At 38.9% G+C, this 20,541-nt stretch overlaps 1 protein-coding gene across 1 annotated transcript in view; it reads left to right on the top strand.

Annotated features, from left to right (window-relative positions):
- Positions 1-20,541, top strand: part of grin2aa (glutamate receptor, ionotropic, N-methyl D-aspartate 2A, a) — a 123,518-nt gene that overhangs the window by 60,449 nt on the left and 42,528 nt on the right. The window contains exons 3-4 of the mRNA XM_077618346.1: positions 15,037-15,203; positions 19,775-20,203. Of these exons, the coding sequence (XP_077474472.1) occupies positions 15,037-15,203; positions 19,775-20,203 (596 nt within the window). The remainder of the gene's footprint in view (positions 1-15,036; positions 15,204-19,774; positions 20,204-20,541) is intronic.

Consider the following 20,541-nt stretch of genomic DNA (forward strand, 5'->3'; position numbering starts at 1 on the left):
AGACCAGGGGTGTCAGACTCGGGTTGGTTCGCGGGCCGCGTTAACGTCAACTCGATTTCATGTGGGCCATTTTAGATAAACTTAGATAGACTTTTTAAAAATGGAGCCCTCAATATTCTGTTTTTTATAGATCTAAAACAATGTTCATTTTATCTTTTTTAAATATATTTTTAGATTTTACAAAATGATTTTTGAACTAAAAACACAGAAAAAAATGATTAAAAAATTACAATTATTGATTTAAAAGGGGGAAAATCAGGAAATTTAATATACATCTATACTCTTCATTTTAATTTGATCCTAAAACAGAAAGTCGGCACTCATGATTTACTTTCCCGGGCCACACAAAATGATGCGGCGGGCCAGATTTGGCCACCAGGCCGCCACTTTGACACACGTGGTCTAGACTTTCAATCGATTTTGACTGGCATGAGTGAATAGTAAACATTTTTTAGTCAGTATCCCAAGTCAAAATGAATTGGAAGCCAGTATGTGAACACAGTCACACTTCTAGTGTAAATTTTGGTGGGAACTTGTTGGTTCCTTTATTAAACAATGCAATCCTTTAAAAATGACCTATTGGGATACAGGGTATCCTGATATATTACCATATCGATATATTATAACATTCCTAATAGTAATACAATACAAAAATTTTGTTTCCTGAAAAAAAAAGAGCTGAGTACCAGTTTGAATGAAAGGGGACAATCTTTTCTCATCCAGATAGATTAGGCCAGGACGTATCAACACAGAAAGCACACTTGTTCTTACAATTTAAAGGGCCAAAGCATTCAGTGGGAGATTCTGGTTATAGACTTTGTTCACCGTTTATAAAAATCTATCATGACAACATCAGTGTTGCCAAATTCCTGACCTCAATTCCAGTTTTTGCTTTGCATTTGCTGTATATTTTATCTGCAGAATAATTTCTTGACTGAAATTCATGGAGTGAAAACTAAGTGATATTTCATTTTAGGCATTTTGCTTTGCATTTGCTGTATATTTTATCTGCAGAATAATTTCTTGACTAAAATTCATGGAGTGAAAACTGCATGATATTTCATTTTAGGCAACTCAATTCTAGTGTGTGAGAATAATTTCTTATTGCATGCTGAAACATGATTGCGTGTGGTGTTTTAAGCCTGCAGACATCGGTGGAGAATAGTTGCTGCAATTTGTGAGCCCATGTGCTGTCATGGTAAAATGGAAGCATTTCATAATTTGCCAAAATGTGGACTGTTAAATGTGTTTGTCTTTGTGTGGTTGGTTCTATTCTCTAGTGAAAATAGCACAGATGTGAATTGCAAGCCTTTATTACTTCCATTTTGCCTGTGTTTTACCTCTACACCTCTCACTCACCAATGCAGATCTTTATTCACCTATTCCTAATCTTGTTTTTATAATGTTTCATTTAAAGATAGATTTCTGTGAGCCCTGCATTTGCCATGGAACATCTGGGATCCTCCCTGGAGAGCTAGATGAAGTGGCTGGGGAGATGAAAATCTGGGCTTGAATGAATGGAAGCAAAAACATTTTGTATAAAACTGATACTCTGGTTTCCTCCCACATTCCAAAAACATGCATGGTAGGCTGGTTGGACACTAGGTATGAGTCTGAGTGTGAATGGTTGTCTGTCTCCTCATGCCCTACGATCAGCTAGCCACCAATTCAAGGTGTCCCCAGCCTCTGGCCCGAAGGCAGCTGGGATAGGCCCCAGCGCCCCCCGTGACCCTTGTGAGGAAACGAATGAATGAATGAATGAAAGAATGAAATACATTTTTTTGGATGTCCCCAATTGAACCTTTCACAAGGGATGCAATCAGACCCTTGATGAATAAAACAGGGCAATAATTCATTCTCAGAACAAGATACATAATGCATACAAACACACAAAAGTGCAATCCCATTGGCTGAGGAGCCTATAAATATGTGACTCATCATGTGTCATGACTGCCTTGAGTGCGCAGCGGGGGCAGAACCCAGGATGGGAGGCAGGAAAAAAAGGCCATGGAAGTGCGGATGCACAATTCAGGATTTTTTATGCAAAAAATGGTCAAAACAAAAACTGGGACAAAGTTATCAAAATCAAAACTGAACGTGAAGGACGCACACTGATGAAGAGGCAAAACATGACTTATGTGGATGGGGAAAAACAAGGTACACGAGGTAATACTCCCACAAAAAATGTCACAAAACACTCGTGTTTAAATACCCAGACAAGGGTTCTGATCACAAAATACACACAGCTGGTTGAGAGAGGAAAGGGAAGCCAGGAGGGACAATAGGCGAGATGCACACATCACCCAGACAACACACACAAGGAAAAAAAACACACACACACACACATCCACCCAAAACCCCAACAAAATTTGACATAATGTCTTTGATTTGCAAATTAAGGCACAGTTGACTTTCACTATATCTAGCTATATCTAGTTTTCCTAGATGCATGCCACATTTATAAACAGTATACAGCAGCTGGTCATTAATATTGCAGCAGTAAATAGGGGTGGACTGCGATTGGCTGGCCACCAATTCAGGGTATCCCCGCCTCTGGCCCGAAGTCAGCTGGGATAAGCTTCAGCACCCCCCTCATAGTTCTGAGAGGGTTCATTCCCAGGTTTGGACCTTCCTGTGTTCATTGTGTGGGTTTTCTCTGAGTACTACGGTTTCCTCCCACTACCCAAAAGTATGCATAGTACGCTGGTTGAACACTCTAAATTGGCCCTAGGGGTGAGTGTGGGTATGTATGGCGTACCTCTCCTTGTGCCCCGCGATTGGCTGTCCACCAATTTAGGGTGTACCCCGCTTGGTGCACATAGTTGGCTACAGCTTGTATGAACTGCCTCTCACATTACTATAAGCAATTCGACTACTGTCTGCTCGATATTGGTAATTTATGGCTTTCAATGGAACTGTGTTCTTTGCATTTATTGATATTGTGCCTACAGAAATGGAGCAAGATAAATGCTCAAGTGTTTTGGGTAATATCAATTGCTCATATATATTCAAATGCCTAAAAGCTTTATTTTTTAATGTGATGTGTGTAGTAGGTTCATGATTTCTTTAGGCTGTTATTAATTGTGAAAAAAAATAGGCATAAAACCATTTCAAGGTGACAATTTGAGTTACAATTTGTCATTTCATCCAATTTCGTGTGGCCCCTTAAAAAAGTGGACGCCAAAATGAAAAATCCTATAAAAAGTAAATCTATATCCATAAACAATTTGACATGGAAAAGAAGTGTTGATAAAAAAACGGCTATTTAATCAATTAATATAATCCTAAGAATATATAATAAGGCTTCTAAATTCAGAAAAAAATAAGGCTAACATGTCAGGCCTCAGAATTTCTAAGCTTGTCAAACCACACACCGCTCATGCGACAAATGTCAATCAACTACCTTTACTTCTTCTCAACGCGGAAAATGAATGCTACTTATGCCTTCACAATTCATTTTCAATGCCAACGAATGCCCCTTTAAGTCTGTAGTTAAAGGCTTTTCTTCACTGTCATAACAAAAAACAAACAACAACAAAAATTTGCATGTGTATTTATTTATGAAAAATATTAGAAGAGTTGAAATTTGCATTTATTTGAATAACTAAACACATATATACTTTTAAATATCCAGGGTTTGTGATACATGCCGACATTTTCTTTGCATTTTGTCAAACAATCTCATAATGTGTCTCTGAAAAAGTAGTCTATCCCGTTAATCAACAAATAATCATCACATCAGAGAAGTACAACTCACTGTCTGTCCAACATATCAACACACATCAGTTTATGAAACATTTATTTGTGGCTATCAATGTACTGTGGGAAATATTAGATTAAGTTAAATACAACGACTTTGTGGAAAATTATAGTGAGTTGATAGGAAATAATTGAATACTGTATATGTGAACAACTGGATGATTTGATGCCTAAGAAATGTGCAACAGGTGTATTATTTGCTTTGAGGGAGTTGACGATAGATCTGAAGATCTCGAAAAAAACTGTCAGTGTAACCAGAGAGGGATATCCATACACCAAACAGCATTTAAAATGAGATGTCTTTCATTTTAAATAAATAATTTCCTTAACTGGGTGACACGGTGAACGAGTGGTTAGCACTTCGGCCTCACAGTCCTGGGATCGACGGTTCGATGCCTTGTGGGTCCTCACTTTGTGGAGTTTACATGTTCTCCTGGGGCTTGCATGGGTTTTCTCCAGGTACTCTGGTGTCCTCCGACATCCCAAAAACACGCAGGGTAAGCTAGTTGAACACTTTAAATTGCCCCTAGGTATAAGTGTGAACGTGAATGGTTGTCCGTCTCCTTGTGCACTGCATTTGGCTAGCCACCAATTCAGGGTATCCCCTGCCTGGTGCCCGATATCAGCTGGGATAGACTCCAGCACCCCTTGCAACCCTTGCGTGGATAAGCCGTACAGAAAATGAATGAACGAAGACAAATGCTTTGCTATTATTCTGGACTCACTGTTATGTCAGACTGTGGAGAAGTTTTACCATTTTAATTGATGTATTTACATTTAGGAAATGGGTATGTGCTCATACCCCAAAACCATTTGATGAACCCAATCATTATTTGTTTTGTTTTTCTAAAGCCAAATCTGGCCCGCCGCATCATTTCGTGTGCCCGGGAAAATAAATCATGAATGCCGACTTTCTGTTTTAGGATCAAATTAAAATGAAGAGTATAGATGTATATTACATTTCCTGATTTTCCCCCTTTTAAATCAATAATTGTAAATTTTTAATCCATTTTTTTCTGTGTCTTTAATTCGAAAATCATTTTGTAAAATCTAAAAATATATTATAAAAAAAGCTAAAATAAACATTGTTTTAGATCTATAAAAAACTGAATATTCAGGGCTTTTAATCCAGTTCTTTTAATCGATCTATATAAAAAAAATCCAAATATATCTAAAATGGTCCGGCCCACATGAAATCAAGTTGACGTTAAAGCGGCCCGCGAACCAACCCGAGTCTGACACCCCTGTTCTAAAGAGTCAACTTAAGTCATATCGTACCGCTTTTATAAAAAAGAACTGATGTAAATCACACTTTTATGTACCCTGCTGGACTACAGTGTGTTTGTGTTTAAAAGTGTGCGCTTTGTTAAGATTATTGGGCTGATGAACTCCCTGGAGTGCCGTCCTCCTGTTTGTCCAATGAAAGCCGCCAATTACTCTGCAGGCTCTCTTGGCATCTAATCAGATGGGAAATGGGAAAGTTTAGAAATGATGATGGTGTTCAAGAAGGAGCCATTACAGTGCACTTTGTTAATGCAAGGAAAACTAGTGTGCTTGCATTACTGCATAGATCTGGATGGAAAAACAGCTCACTTTCAATCCTTCTATCCCTTACTCATTACAGCATCAGTGGTGAACAAGCATTAAGTTTGGATGGATAAAGATTTAAAACAGAGTGTCGTGGCCTGCAGAGGGCAGAACATGCTAATTTGCCCACTTTGTTTGCCGGGTAATATTTGAGTTGATTAATATACAGTACTTCCTGCTTTGTCATGCTTAAGTGATATCTTGCTGATGTGTTTAACTGGGTGCAAGTGGCACAGAGAACTGAGGGGCAGGGAAATATAGGATAAAGCAAACTACTATTGGAAGCGGAATCACCAACTTGTCTGCTACTGCAGACAATTTGTATGATCATTCATTGTGTTTCAGTTCACGGAAAGACAATTGATAATCATTAACACAATGGCAGAATCAATAATTGCAACCCGTGTTAACTAGCATATTTTTAAGTACATAGTATATGTAAATACTACCAAAAGAATTAAACAAGTAAGGAGTTTGTCATTATCTGAACATTATATTTAGCATTGATTACCATAAAACTGTTTAAAAATACAAAATAAAGTGGCAGATGACTTCATCTCATCCTGTGAAATTAGAATCAGTAATGAATTTATTTCCTGCTAAACTACTTTGTATACTTATTTTATTACTGTAGTCTGTAACACAACTAGTACATTCTCCCTCAGGTCTCATTTCCCTATTGGATGATTCCTATCCTCTCACTGACATTGTTCTTTTCTCTTTTCCACATCTATCTCCCTGCCATTGTTTCATGCATCCCATTTGCACCCCCAACCCCACCACCCAGCAATGTTTGCGACCCCTAGAAAGTAGGTCTTTCCACGTCAGCGTGTTTCTGTCACTGACTGCACTGATGAATCACTGATACTGTCAGCATAGTTAGTGATGGCCGTAGCAGCTGACCGCTGCATTTGTGCTATTAGCATATTATGCGTTATTGATTTAACCCAACTTGTTTGTATTTAAAATTGGAAGGAACATTGTCATGATGGGGGTGGTGTGTACTTTGTCATGTATAAGTCTTTTCACATGTACTTACAAAGGGACATGTACTATTATTCTCACATCCACTGGATGTAAACTATTTTTATAGTTGGCTTTTTTATAATGCATTAAACTAAGGTTTTGTCATTGTGTAATTATGTTAAAGTCTTTTGAGGTCTATAGGATTACTAAATAGGATTCATTAAAACAATAGAAGCAAGCACCCATTAACTTTTGTTACACGTGTACATTTCTGTTTCATTTTGTTTTGATGATACAGTTTATTTATATCATTTATTTTATTCATTAAATATTTTAGATGTGCATTGCAGGATTAGGTAGGAGAAACACTTGCACAGAGAACGATAGTCAAGAACTGGGAATTGATAATTGGGTACAAAGCAGAAAGGAAAGTAGGACAAGAAACCTTAAAGCAAGGCGGCAAAAAAAGAAGCAGCAGGCAAAAGGAGGCGTTGCTGGAGGATGAGATTAGGAGAGCAAGAGTGTTCAAACAGCTAAAATGAAGAGAATAATTATGATTGTTGCTGTGGCTGCTCCTGATGCTGCTGGCAAATTGACAAATTTCATAAAGATGACGGTTGAATGATTATAATTAGTCTTCGATTCTCCCATCCAGCCATATGTACTTCATCCTTTTTTAAAACTGTTTTTCATGTTGAGGGTCATAAATGACCCGGATAGTATGTCAAATGACTTTGGAGTAATTGATGAACTCAGCAACCATATTTTGTGAATTTAGTGAAAGCCCACTTAAGCATGGAGAGAACATCCAAATTCCACACAAAAATATCCACTTAACAATTGAGTAGAAGTCGTGCGAACCATTCCTTCACAGCGTAACCTTTGAAAATAAATCAATACCTGATCGCATCTTTGACCGACTGTTCTGTTTCACCATATGCAGGACACACAATAAATCATACTGTAGTAAACAGATCTGTTTATGTGTTAAACACAGAAATAGTGTGACACCGATACCACTTTTGGTTGCCGATACAGATTCCGACACCCGTCTGGTGCCAATAGACTGAATAGAGCACGTGTCAAAGTGGCGGCCCGGGGGCCAAATCTGGCCCGCCCCATCATTTTGTGTGGCCTGGGAAAGTAAATCATGAGTGCCGACTTTCTGTTTTAGGATCAAATTAAAATGAGGAGTATAGATGTATATTAAATCTCCTGAATTTCCCCCTTTTAAATCAATAATTGTAATTTTTTAATCATTTTTTTCTGTGTTTTTCGTTCAAAAATCATCTTGTAAAATCAAAAAATATAAAAAAAACTAAAATAAACATTGTTTTAGATCTATAAAAAAACTGAATATTCAGGGCTTTTAATCCAGTTCTTTTAATCCATTTATAAAAAAAAATCTAAATATTATATCTAAAATGGTCTGGCCCACATGAAATCGAGTTGAGGTTAATGCGGCCCGCGAACCAACCCGAGTTTGAGACCCTTAGAATAGAGTATTCATGTTATGTATACCATGTTTTTAGACATTTATATAGTTTTTTTATTTTATATGTTATTTTCGTTTATCCCTGTTTTACTGCATACTCACTTGCATACTAGGCTAGGTCAGACACTGCTGAACTTCTTGTCTGCCAGTGATGGCGCTAGTTAGCGGACATTCGTTCACTTTCACCCTTCCACTTCAAATGGGTTGAATGTCTATTAGTGATGAACAAATTGTTGGGAGGTTGCATCTGAGCCAGAGGAAAATTTTATTTTTTTAACCACATTGGCTGCCACTGACAGTGCTAGATGTCTAATCAATTTGAAGTGTGAGGGATGCCAGTGAATGAACAAACCTTCATTCAGCATAAATGATGATTGGACACCACATGATTCAATATCTATCATTATCTTAAGAAATACGCCTTTTTGTCTTTAACGACCCTGTGCATTGTCTTTGGTAAAGTAAATTCTGCATCATAGACAAGCTATTCCTTGGTACCGAAAAATTCATTTTAGTGCCGCTCTGGTGCAATAGAAGACAAAGGTACAAAATGTTGCGTGAAATAATGGAAATGTTATCGACCTTACAAATTTCAACTGTAAACTGTTACACTGTCATGACAGATACATACTTTGGGGGGAACAACCCTAAAATATGGGAGCACAGTGCAATATGTTCTTGCATGCAATATGCAGTAGATTTAAGAACTTTTCCACCTGCATGTCAGAGGATGTAGTAAGTGAAACACCCTGGGGAAGTTAAACATCATATTGCACTTGAAGTTTAGATGGAGTGAGAAAACACACCACAAAAATAGCTTCCCAGAAAGCTATAAAATGTTTTTTTCCCAATTATTTATTGTACTAGAGTCTCACGATGCTGGCTTTGTCAACATTGTCATTCATTTATTGACATTAACTCATGGCTCCTAGGTGCCAATGACAGCGAGAGACAGCCAATCCATTTGAAATTGGAGGCTGGCGGAAAATTTACATACAATCAGGGCCACACCCACTTAAAAATTAATATGATTTGGAAATCTAAAAGCTATAAACTAATTTAAATAATTTTAATTTAGAGTTAAGAACCATATGAATGTCTATTATTGTCTGACTCCAAAGTTAAATATATAATGGATTTTAATATTCTACTGTAAAGCAGGAACCCAACCAATAGTGCACGGCTACACAGAGAGAACAATCGGATATATTTCACTAAATCGTCAAAGAGGCAATCTGGGTCAGCAGTCATAGTGTTTGAACTGTGATATTTATTTGGTCGATTATATCAGTGCTAGTGGTCTTTGTTTTTTTTGTATTTGTTTTCAATGCTGACTTACAAATACAAGGAGTCAGTCTTTAAAAAGACGGTGTTAAAAACAAGCCTCTGGAGGTTTTTGTTTGTAACAAAAAAAATAATGTATTAAAGAGATCTGTTGAAGAGAAACATACGCAGGAGTCCCACGATAGCTTCTTTACTCATTTAAGAGTTATCTTTTTTTAATTTAATGCATGTCTGTCAAAAAAATGTCCACTCGCAGAAGCAAAAAAATATGTGGGCATCCTCAACAGGCATTCGTATGAGCAGAGTATTCAAATCCATACATACTATTTCTTTATTACATTAAAAATAAATAAATACAGTTCCACATTCTGTTCAGAACAGCCAGGGCCCATTGCACATCTGTGTTTGCTCTTTCTTTTAACAGGAATTTTGCTGAAATTCACAGGTCTCAGGAAAATGGCACTTATTGGATCTTGACTTAACATTAACTATCAGTTAATCACACTTCTTTTGAGATTCCCTGGTTGTGTGTTGGATGTGGCAGTCGTCTGGATGAGAGAACAAGTGGTTACGAAAGGTTCTAAAGTTAAAAAACAGACAAAAAAATAACATGAGGAGAGACGGTAGAATTTGGCCCATAGTCTACAAATGTTTCCTTGTTAGTCACAAATCTACAGCAATGGTCAATACATTACATAACACATGCCACTGATGGCACTACTATATATTTAATCCATTTGGAAATGGAGGAAATATATCGGAGACCTCAACACTTGAGGTTTTTCGCCATTCAATTGAAAGTCTCAAAATTTTAGACTTATCCTTAGTAAGAAACTACAGTGGTACCTTTAATTATGAATGCTTATACATGCGAGATTTCTGGGTTACGAAACAAATGACAAATTATTGTGCCGTGATACGAAAAAGCTGGTCAGTTTACAAAATATCAAGCCAGTTACAAGTCCAGGTACTTTGACATAGCTGTGTCTAAAAGTGTTTCTCTTGATTGCTCTTTCTGGACTTAGGCAAGACAGGATCACTTGCCACTTACCTCACTTACAACATCCATGCATGGTTTAGCGTAATTGACACCTATTTGTAGTCAAGGGCGCTGTACCCATCACCACCAGCCCTTGTGCCCACGAATGCATCACTTTGCGACACACAAGCAACACTACAAACACTTTCTGTATCCAATATTTTTTCATAATTATATTGTCGTGCTGGAGTTGGTTTCCTATTATCCAACACCTCACTGGCTCTATGAATGCACAACGTTAGCAGAGGAGCCATTACGCCAAATAGTATTTAATGATTCGCAGCTCCGGGGGTCCTGGGTTTGAATCCAGGTCGGTCCACTTGTGTGGAGTTTGCATATTCTCCCCGAGCTTACATAGGTTTTATGAATGAATGAATGAACCTTCTGAATGCTCAAGATGAAAACTTGTTTAAGGAAGAGGGAGGCAGCATTGGTTTTAATCGGATAGATTTGGAGTGGGTGGGAATTTGCGGTGAAGCTCAAGGGAAGGGAGGGGAGAAAAAGATCTCCTGGATAGTAAATTTAATAGAGAATACTTAAAGGAAGAGACTAGGAGGAAGATATTGGACTTATTAGACTGGAAGAACAAGGCAAACGCAAAGATAGAAGACGAGATGGAGAGAGAGGGATGCTGTTATTTTGTCAATGTTTCCCTGTGGGGTCTCGGCTGCTTGTTAAAAAGTCCTGACAGAGAAACCACAGCAATCACACACTAATACACACAAACAAATACATACACACACTAATAAACAATTCTGCCCCTGTGCTCAACACTGTGAGTCAAGACTTTTTGTATTCAAGTGTGCCTTGGCCATGAAAGTTTCCTACTAAAAATAGGCGACTTTGATGTCACTTGTAGGGTTGTATTAATGTATGCGTGTTTGTACTTTGTTTAACAATTTAGGGCCAAAGGATTGTTTGTTCTCAGCAACACATCAAATGTTTCGGGAACCTTTGCATACACATTTGTGCATTAACTCTTTGCTGATGTACAAAGTATAAGTGTTAACCAATTTTATTCAAGTTTTTAGTGAACTGTTTTAGAAGCTATTTTCATTGTTAGCTACCAAAGAATTAAGCAGTAAGATTGAGTGTTGATGGTGGTAAAAGGAGGATGCAAACAGGGAAGCAGGAAAGTGAGGTTTTTGTGTACAATGGATTCATAAAGACGATATATTTTGAGAAAACATAGGAAAGCATAGATGTGAAATATTCTCATCTTATTTTCTGAACTGCTCTACCCTCATTAGGGTCACGGGGGTTACTGGAGCCAATCCCAGCTGTCTCTGGGCCAGAGGCGGGGGACACCCTGAATCGGTGGCCAGCCGGTCGCAGGGCACAAGGAGATGTACAACCATGCACACTCACACCCATACATAGGGACAATTTTCAGTGTCCAATCAGCCTACCATGCATGGTTTTGGAATGTGGGAGGAAACCGGAGTACCCGGAGGAAACCCACGCAGGACTTGTACACAGGACCCCAGAGCTGTGAGGGTCTAATCGCTCCCTCCACCGGGCCGTCCACATGTGAAATATTCCCCAAAATAATTTTAAAACATTCTATTATTTACACTATCAATCAGTCAAATCCAGGTCGGTCCACCTGTGTGGAGTTTGCATGTTCTCCCGGACCTGGGTGGGTTTTCTCCAGGTACTGCGGTTTCCTGCCACATTCCAAAAACATGCATGGTAGGCTGATTGGACACTCTAAATTGCCCCTAGGTATGAGTGTGAGAGTGAATGGTTGTCCTTCTCCCTGTGCCCTGCGATCGGCTGGCCTCCAATTTAGGGTGTCCACCGCCTCTGGCCCGATGTCAGCTGGGATAGGCTCCAGCACCCCCCACGACCCTAATGAGAATAAAGCGGTTCAGAAAATGAGATGAGATGAGGTAGTTTCATAGTAGTAATGGAGCGGGAGATTTACAGGCGGATTGGTGCAGTGTCTGCAGTGATGCTGCCTCTGCATTAGTCCGGCGTGGTGCAGAAGGAGTTGAGCAAAAAGGTGAAGCTCTCTATTTATCGTTTAATCTAATTTATGGTAATGAGCTGTGGGTCCCGGACATAAGCGGCTGAAATTAGTTTCTTCCACAGGGTGTCCAGACTCTCCCTTATAGATAAGGTGAGAAGCTCGGTCATCTGGGGAGGGCTCGGAGTAGAGCTGCTGCTCCTCCACATCGAGAGGAGCCAGATGAGTTGGCTCGGGCATCTGATTAGGATGCCTCATGGACACCTCTCTGGTGAAGTGTTCTGGGCACCTCCCATCATGAGGAGGCCATGGTGACAACCCAGAACACGGCGGGGAGCTCCCGGAAGGGCTAGACTGATCTTAGATAAGCGGAAGAGAATGAAGTATGTGAAGAAGAGACAGTGAGAAAAAAAGAGCATTGTTGATTTAGAAATAGTATTTAGTATTTAGTATTTTTTGTCCTTAACAATTTTAATGTATTGTAATTCCTGACCAATGCCTTGAAAAGTGTTCGCTATTTTATGCGATCAACGTCATTATTAGCATTGTATCACAAATTGTATTGGAAGCAGCTGTGTTGCTTGACATTGGAACTGATAAATGGGAGGGTTGACAGTCCTGCATTGTTCCAGTCTACCAGCCATGATTGTTGATCTATATTCAGGTGTAACAATTTAATAAGATATTGTATTTTTTGTGCTAAATAATATTGTTGGAAATTTGGAATGCCTAGCAGCCTTTCTGACTTATTTTGTTGTGGAGGTTAATTCTGTTTTCTTGAATTAGAATTATATGTTACCTCAGTCTAAATCTTGAAGACATTTGTGAATTGGTTTGAAGAGGATCAATCAAAACAAATATTATATTAGAATTATTCATTTCTGTTTTTAATGATCATTTAAACCTCATGTTGTTTTTTATTATTTGGCTGCAGTGACGATGGTCCAGTTGGCATTTTAGCTCCTTTTGGCCCCCTCACAGAAATTTCCATCTCTATTGTTTTGCTGCAGCTATTTCCATCCTTGTCTGGTTATATTTAGAAATGTGCCACAGAGGGTTTTTTTTGTCACGTCATTGAGTCTCTCCATCAGTAGACCCTCCCGGGCTTCAGAGCTCAGCATGTAACACATTGTTTATGCCACCGGTGCAACTGTAAAGTATAAAACATCCCTTTACTACAGTAGGGACAGGGCTCTTGGTCTTTAATGATGAGACTGCGGTGCTTAAAACCAGACAATGCTGAATGCTATCGGCAGCAGAGGATATGAGAACTGCTATTTATATCTCCTACCTGTGTGAATTTCCCATGGTGTCTGTCGAAATCTCTAAAATATGATATTGGTAACAATATTGAAAGAACTACTTGTGTTTGGTGTGTAGAAATTATAATTGTTTGTTTCGTATAAATACAGAAGCATAAATATACCTATAGATCGATCCATCCATCTTCCGTACCACTCATCCACACAAGGGTGGCGGGGGGTGTTGGAGCCCAGCTAATCACGGCCAGGAGACGGGGGCGCCCAGAATTGGACTCCAGCCAATAGTGGGCACAATGAAACGGACAACCATTCAAGCTCACAATTACATTGGCCGTCGGGATAAACCCTAGCAAATGTTACACTGGAATCGTGCCTGTGTGGTAGCGGCCCAGGTGACGAGTGGTGAGTGCATTGGCCTCAGAGTTCTGGGATCGAGGGTTTGATTCCAGGTCTGTCCTTACTGTGTAGAGTTTTCATGTCCTCCATGGACTTGCGAGGATTTTCTCCGGATGCTTGGGTTTCCTCCCCAATCCCCAAAACATGCATGGTAGGCTTGTTGAACACTCTAAATTGCCCCTAGGTATGAGTGTGAGCATGAATAGCTGTTGTCTCCTTGTGCCCTGCAATTGGCTGGTCACCAGTTCAGGGTGTCCCCCGCCTGGTGTTAGCTGGAATGAGCTCCAGCACTCTTTGCGATAAGCAGTTCAGAAAATGAATGAATATTGTCTGTGTTCACTGCCAGGTCCCAACCAAATTTTTCCAGTAAACTCATATACTACTAAAATAGTGCCTATGTTAATTCACTTGTTGCCTATCTTTAGATGTCAGATTAATTTTGACTGGGTAGGGCAAATGAACGAATATCTATCTATGGCACTCAAAAATGAGGATTCAAAGTCAGTCTTCCTAGTTTCAATGAAATAGACGTCTGCCGTTGGCAATGGCAGACCATGAGGTCGGAAAGAATAATGCATTAATAAAGTGTCACTGTATTTATTAACAGAAATGTTGCACTGTAATATTCTCGTAGTCTGTGAGGAAGAAAACATTTGTTGACAGATTGTCCGCAACAAAAAAAAACATGTCAGTTGTTTTCATGATCAATAATTGTTATATCACTATATTTTGAGGTAATCATTATTGTAAGCTTTGTATCGCAAATCCGATCATATAAGCAGTTACCCAGACGTTTCTACCCCTAAGTAACATACTGTGCATTCCTCCAACTCTATTCTTTTTTTTTTTTCATTTTATCTCATGATTCATTTGGTGTAAATTTGCTGACATGAAAGAAGTTAATTTGTTTGCCAGCAGCAGTGGTGCTTGTCAGTGCTGCCCAATCAAAGGTTTGAATAAATGAAAATGGGCTGATAGAGTCAGCATGATATGATTGTAACCCTATTTTCCATGAACTTGGCCTGATAGAGTTCTGGAGCTTGTGTACGCTGCATCAATCCAATTTGGGTTTAATTGAATTATTCACAGCCCCGCAGCCATAGAGTGTGTTGCCATGCACACAGCATTGCCTTTATGCGAGCGTATATGTGTGAAAATGTGCATGTACAGGTCCAATTGTTTTGAGTAAGATTTTTTTATTTTTTTTAACCTGAATGATATAAAATTCTGAGTTTTAGAATCAAACAACTTACATTCCTGTCTTTTTTCCCTATTTCAGGATGTGAAGTCAACGTTCTTTCAGTTTGGTGCTTCCATCCAGCAGGAGGCTCTGCTGATGCTGAACATTATGGAAGAGTACGACTGGCACATCTTCTCTATTGTTACATCAAAATTCCCCGGCTACCAGGAATTCATCAACATTCTAAAGACGACTGTAGACAACAGGTATAATTCATGTAATTTTTCCTGAATTTGTGGAAAATACTATTAAAAATATTTGGTAGTCATTTCAACTTTGAGTTTCATCTATATTAGGTTATTATATACATACATTGCTGGAGCATTATTTATATTATTGTTGACATCAATCCCATTAAAAACTATTTGCAGATAATGTACACATGCTCTACCAAAGTAGTAATGTCGACACATTTATATTAACCTACAACAACTTCATTTTTCATGCATTCCAATTGAGGTGTCCAGTTAAGGGCATCTTAAATAACATTTAAACTAACGAACTCATATCTTTGTGCACACATTATTGACCCCAGCTCACAAGAGACCAGTTTACAGTTGCCTCATTAGAGGCACCTCACTGCGCCCAAGTCTTCAGGCTTGACCAACCAAGCATCCATAACCAACATTTAATTCCAACTCTTACATTGGTCATGCCTGGCAAGTAAGTCAGAAGAATGCCGTGACAGAAAGGCAACTGTGGTTGTGCTAGAGGCATTACATCATTGTAGCAACAAAGCTATGAGGTTTATTTGTATGGTAAATTATTTAGGTTTCAGTTACTATTGCACTGCATTATAAACTGTGAAAAGCAACAAAAGGGCTCGATAAAACAAGTCTGACAAAATGGTTGCATGCCACTGTCTACCTAAAAGTAGGGAACATACACTCGACTATTCTAAGTACATGGCCACAGTGTGTGCCCTAGATGCAATTTCCTACCAGAATTCAACTATTTCACATAATAAGCATAAGCATCTCATCTCCATTGAATTTGCGTAATGCATATTCAATCCAGCTAATAAACACATAGAGGTTCAGTAAATTAGGCGACTGCCAGAGGAAAGTGACATGACTTCTTTAATACTGGTTTTGTTTCAAAAGCATTCTAAAGGTTTATGTACATTAAAATCTGGGAACAGTGCATTGACAGCTGTCTTAATCAGTGAATATCATTCTTGTTCAGAAAGAAAAAATGTTTGGAAATATAAATTAAACATCTGAAAGCTAAAAGGCACACTATTAGACGGTTATATATATATATATATATATATATATATATATATATATATATATATATATATATATATATATATATATATATATATATATATATATATATATATATATATATATATATATATATATATATATTCCCCATGAAGTCAGCCAAGTGTGTTCCAACTGTTTTAAATCTGGAATAATTCTTTCATTTTTGTAATCGCATCCATCATCACAGCAGATGTCCCTGCAGTGACTGAGGTTGTTTACTGGCTTGGCGACTTACTGCGCTTACTGTTTGGCCTTGGATGTTTCATCTTCTCTCTTCATATTGGTTTCAAACATTGCAGCCCACAAGGACTTAAGCAGCACTCTTCAAATTAATGTGGATGACAGTTTGGTTTAGTACTCCTGCAGCTTTGCTGTCTTCCACACCTCTGGGTCATTTTGACTGATGCTGAAGTGTAATGCTTTACAGCACAGCAGCCCATAATAAATAGCTGGAAGTGAAATAAACGATTCAGAATTTCTGAGACAACGATTGCTAGTGTGTGAATTACTATTGTCTCAACATATGTAATTTCTTTTGTCTATGTGACCTACTTGCAACCTTTTAAAAAAATAAAGTAGTGGTAGGAATAATACCATTATCTTAAATATGAAATTGAGGTGTCACAATGAAGATGAATATTCATGTTTCTTAATTCTGTGCATATTATTTTAATTATATTATTTCTTAATACATTATAATTCAGGCGGCCCGGCATCGGCCTCACAGCTCTGGGGTTAAAATTCAGGTCACGTCCACCTGTGTGGAGTTTCCATGTTCTCCCCGGGCTTGCGTGCAAGCCCGGAGAGAACATGCAATGTCCACACAATACATAAGCATCCACCTGGGATCAAACCCTTGACCTCAGAACTGTGAGGCTGACACGCTAACCACTCGACCACCGGCCGCCAATTATATCATATTTGGATTCTCCTATTTGAATATGCCAGCCTCTAATTAGTGGATTTTTGGCGACAGCCACACCAGTCTCTAAATGAATATGATGTCTTAATCTTTTTTTTAACAAAGACTTACTTTTCTATGGATTCAAAAGCAACAACAACAACAATTTAACAAGATTTGAATGGCTCTGTGGAAGAAGAATAAAGTCGTGACAGTCGTAATCAACTGTCGGCTTGCAATTTTGAATCTGCTGCAAATGCATGGCGATGGACTGAAATGGTGTGGGTATTGAGTAACAATAATAGATGTGAATGTAGTGATGGAAAAGATTTTGGAGAAATTCCAAAAATCTAAATTTGGCTGGTTATGTTCAAGTCGGTGGCCCGGCGGCTTGAGTGGTTAGCACATCAGCCTCACACCTCTGGGGTCCTGGGTTCAAATCCAGGTGGGTCCACCTGTGTGGAGTTTGTATGTTCTCACCGGCCTGCAGGGGTTTGCTTCGGGTTCTCCTGCGTGGGATTTCTCCGGGTACTCCAGTTTCCTCCCACATTCCAAAAACATGCATGGTAGGCTGATTGGACACTCTAAATTGCCCCTAGGTATGAGTGTGAGAGTGAATGGTTGTCCGTCTCCTCGTGCCCTGCGATCAGCTGGCCATCAATCCAGGGCTCCAGCACCCCCTGCGACCGTAGTGAGGATAAAGTGGTTCAGAAAATGAATGAAAGAATATGTTCAAGTCAATTGGAATCACAATAAAGGTTCAGGATTTAAGTTAATCAATTAATAAATTACCCTTGTTTGGCTTCTGATGCGGTTCATTGACACTGTTATATTAAATATGTTTAAGTTAACCCAACTTCAATTTCCAGTTGCTCTAGAATTAAATGCCTTTGCAAAATGTTTATATTTTGTTTGAAAGCTAAGATTTTACTCTTTTTAATTATGCCAAAACCACAGTTTTGAATGATGCATCAATATGACAAATTGTCCCAATTTTTCAATCTGATTCACGCTTTAATTTAACGTTTATAATACTAGACCACAATAATACTACAGACCTCTGCAATAATGATGCAATACCTACGGTTCAATTTTCAGTCAGTGTGAAGAATATTGATCCCTTCCATTTGCATATTTGATTGGTTGGTATGAGGGACATGCTTTCCTGTTTATTTTGTTATAATATCACGCGTTGCTTTTTGAACTGCTTACTTGGGCTTGGTCATGTGAAGACAGCTTTAATAGCCAATATCCTGTATCATCTCAAGTGAAAATAAAATGGGCCAGTGAGTCAAGTCCAGCTCAGACAGATGCTATGGCACTCTAAGGAGCAAATATGAAATGAAACCTAGATATTTTGAAACATTCAAGCATTGCTAAATATGCATCATACTTGAACTTACACGGCCCGACGGCTTGAATGGTTAGCACGTCGGCCTCACAGCTCTGGGGTCCTGGGTTCGAATCCAGGTCGTTCCACTTGTCTGGAGTGTGCAAGTTCTCCCCAGGCCTGTGTGGGTTTTTTTCCAGATACTCCGGTTCCCTCCGACATTCCATAGAAATGCATGGTAGGCTGATTGGACATTCTAAATTGCTCCTAGGTCCTTGGTGTGAGTGTGAAAGTTTATCCGTCTGCTTTGCCCTGCGATTGGCTAGCCTCCGATACAGGGTGTCCTCCGCCTCTGGTCCGAAGTCAGCTGGAATAGGCTCCAGCACCCCCCATGACCCTAGTGTGGATAAAGCGGTTCAGAAAATGGATGAATGAATGTGAACTTACTGAAATGATGAATTACATGGCAAAAGTGAATTGCAAATCCATGTGTTATGTTTTGGTCACAATATACTGAATGATGGTGATCAATATTGCACAATACAATATTTGCACAGGTTTTTTCCCCCTTTGCTTTAAGGGTCATAAATAGTAATGGCCATTGTGATGTTTACGTTTATATAGTTTAATTTGAATGTCAAATACTTGAATCTGACTGAATGCTTACTTAAAAGTATTGAACTATTACTGATTTTTTGCAAAGATATACAAATGTTTTAAATGGGCAGGGGAATCGAGCCCACACCGAAGTCAGGCGAGTGAACCGTTACACCATCAGGCACCTCAGCCATTAGATAAGGAGGATAAATGATCTATTTGGGCTTATCTTGTGGGACGTTTAATGAGCCCTTGTTCCCCCTCACTTGAGATAACTTTCTAGAGAGAGGGATTGTAAAAATTATATTATCTGATCTATGTAGATTGATGATGTTCCCAGTTTTGGTAAAATGTTTATTGAGGAGTAAAATAATTTCATTCTAACCAGTACTGCCTTAAGTTGTCCCAGAAATTGTGATGTAGTATATTAAATTGCACAAATTTTCTCTCATTTGTGTAGTCTGGAACCTGCTTAAAAATTGGTTCTTTTTAAACCCTTCTTTTGTTTCTTTCCACAACCCATTCAACACATAATTACACCAATATACTTTGATAGAATCTCTAACAGTAATGTTTAATATAATTATAATGGTTACTGCTAACGGTCCTTGGTGGCCGATAGTAACATAAAAGTGAGCTATCATTGAATTGATAAATCAATGCTGCAATCTTTTGCAGTTTTGTTGGCTGGGACTTGCAGAATATCATCATCCTGGATGCAGTGGAGGAAGACAGCCGGTCTCAGATCATGCTGAAGAAGGTTCAGTCACCAGTTGTTCTGCTTTATTGCTCCAAAGATGAGGCTTTCTACATCCTGGAGGAGGCTCGCTCTCTGGGCCTCACAGGTTTTGGTTATATCTGGATCGTACCATCTCTGACCACTGGGAACCCGGAGATAACACCAGAAGAGTTCCCGTCAGGAATGATTTCGGTCTCCTATGATGACTGGGATTATCCACTTGAGGCACGTGTGCGCGATGGTTTGGGGATCATAACATCGGCAGCAGCTGCCATGTTGGACGAGTATGGTGACATCCCCGAAGCGAGGACATCTTGCTATGGCCAGAGTGAAAAAAGCAGTAAACTGCCACCTAGCGCGTTACACAAGTAAGTAATTTCATTTAACTTAATTGGTGTTGCACTGATGTCTCAGTATTGGTATCACAAATACAGAAATAAAATGATGTCATTGTTATCAGGGAGTACTTAAAAAATAAGACTGTATAATAAGTATGCTGCGCAACATGTACTTTTTGAGATCCAGTTTCTAACCAGTGCTCAGCCTACCTTAGATGGCCACCAGCTATGAACACCATAGAAACAGGAAAGCTAAATGCAAACGACATGGATTGTGTAAATCAACACTCTAGTCTAAATTGTTCCTAGGTGTGAATTTAAGTGGGAAGGCTGTAAAGGATATATACCGCCTCAAGCCATTAGTCCCT

This window comes from Stigmatopora argus, chromosome 14, assembly GCF_051989625.1.
Source record: "Stigmatopora argus isolate UIUO_Sarg chromosome 14, RoL_Sarg_1.0, whole genome shotgun sequence".
NCBI lineage: Eukaryota > Metazoa > Chordata > Actinopteri > Syngnathiformes > Syngnathidae > Stigmatopora > Stigmatopora argus.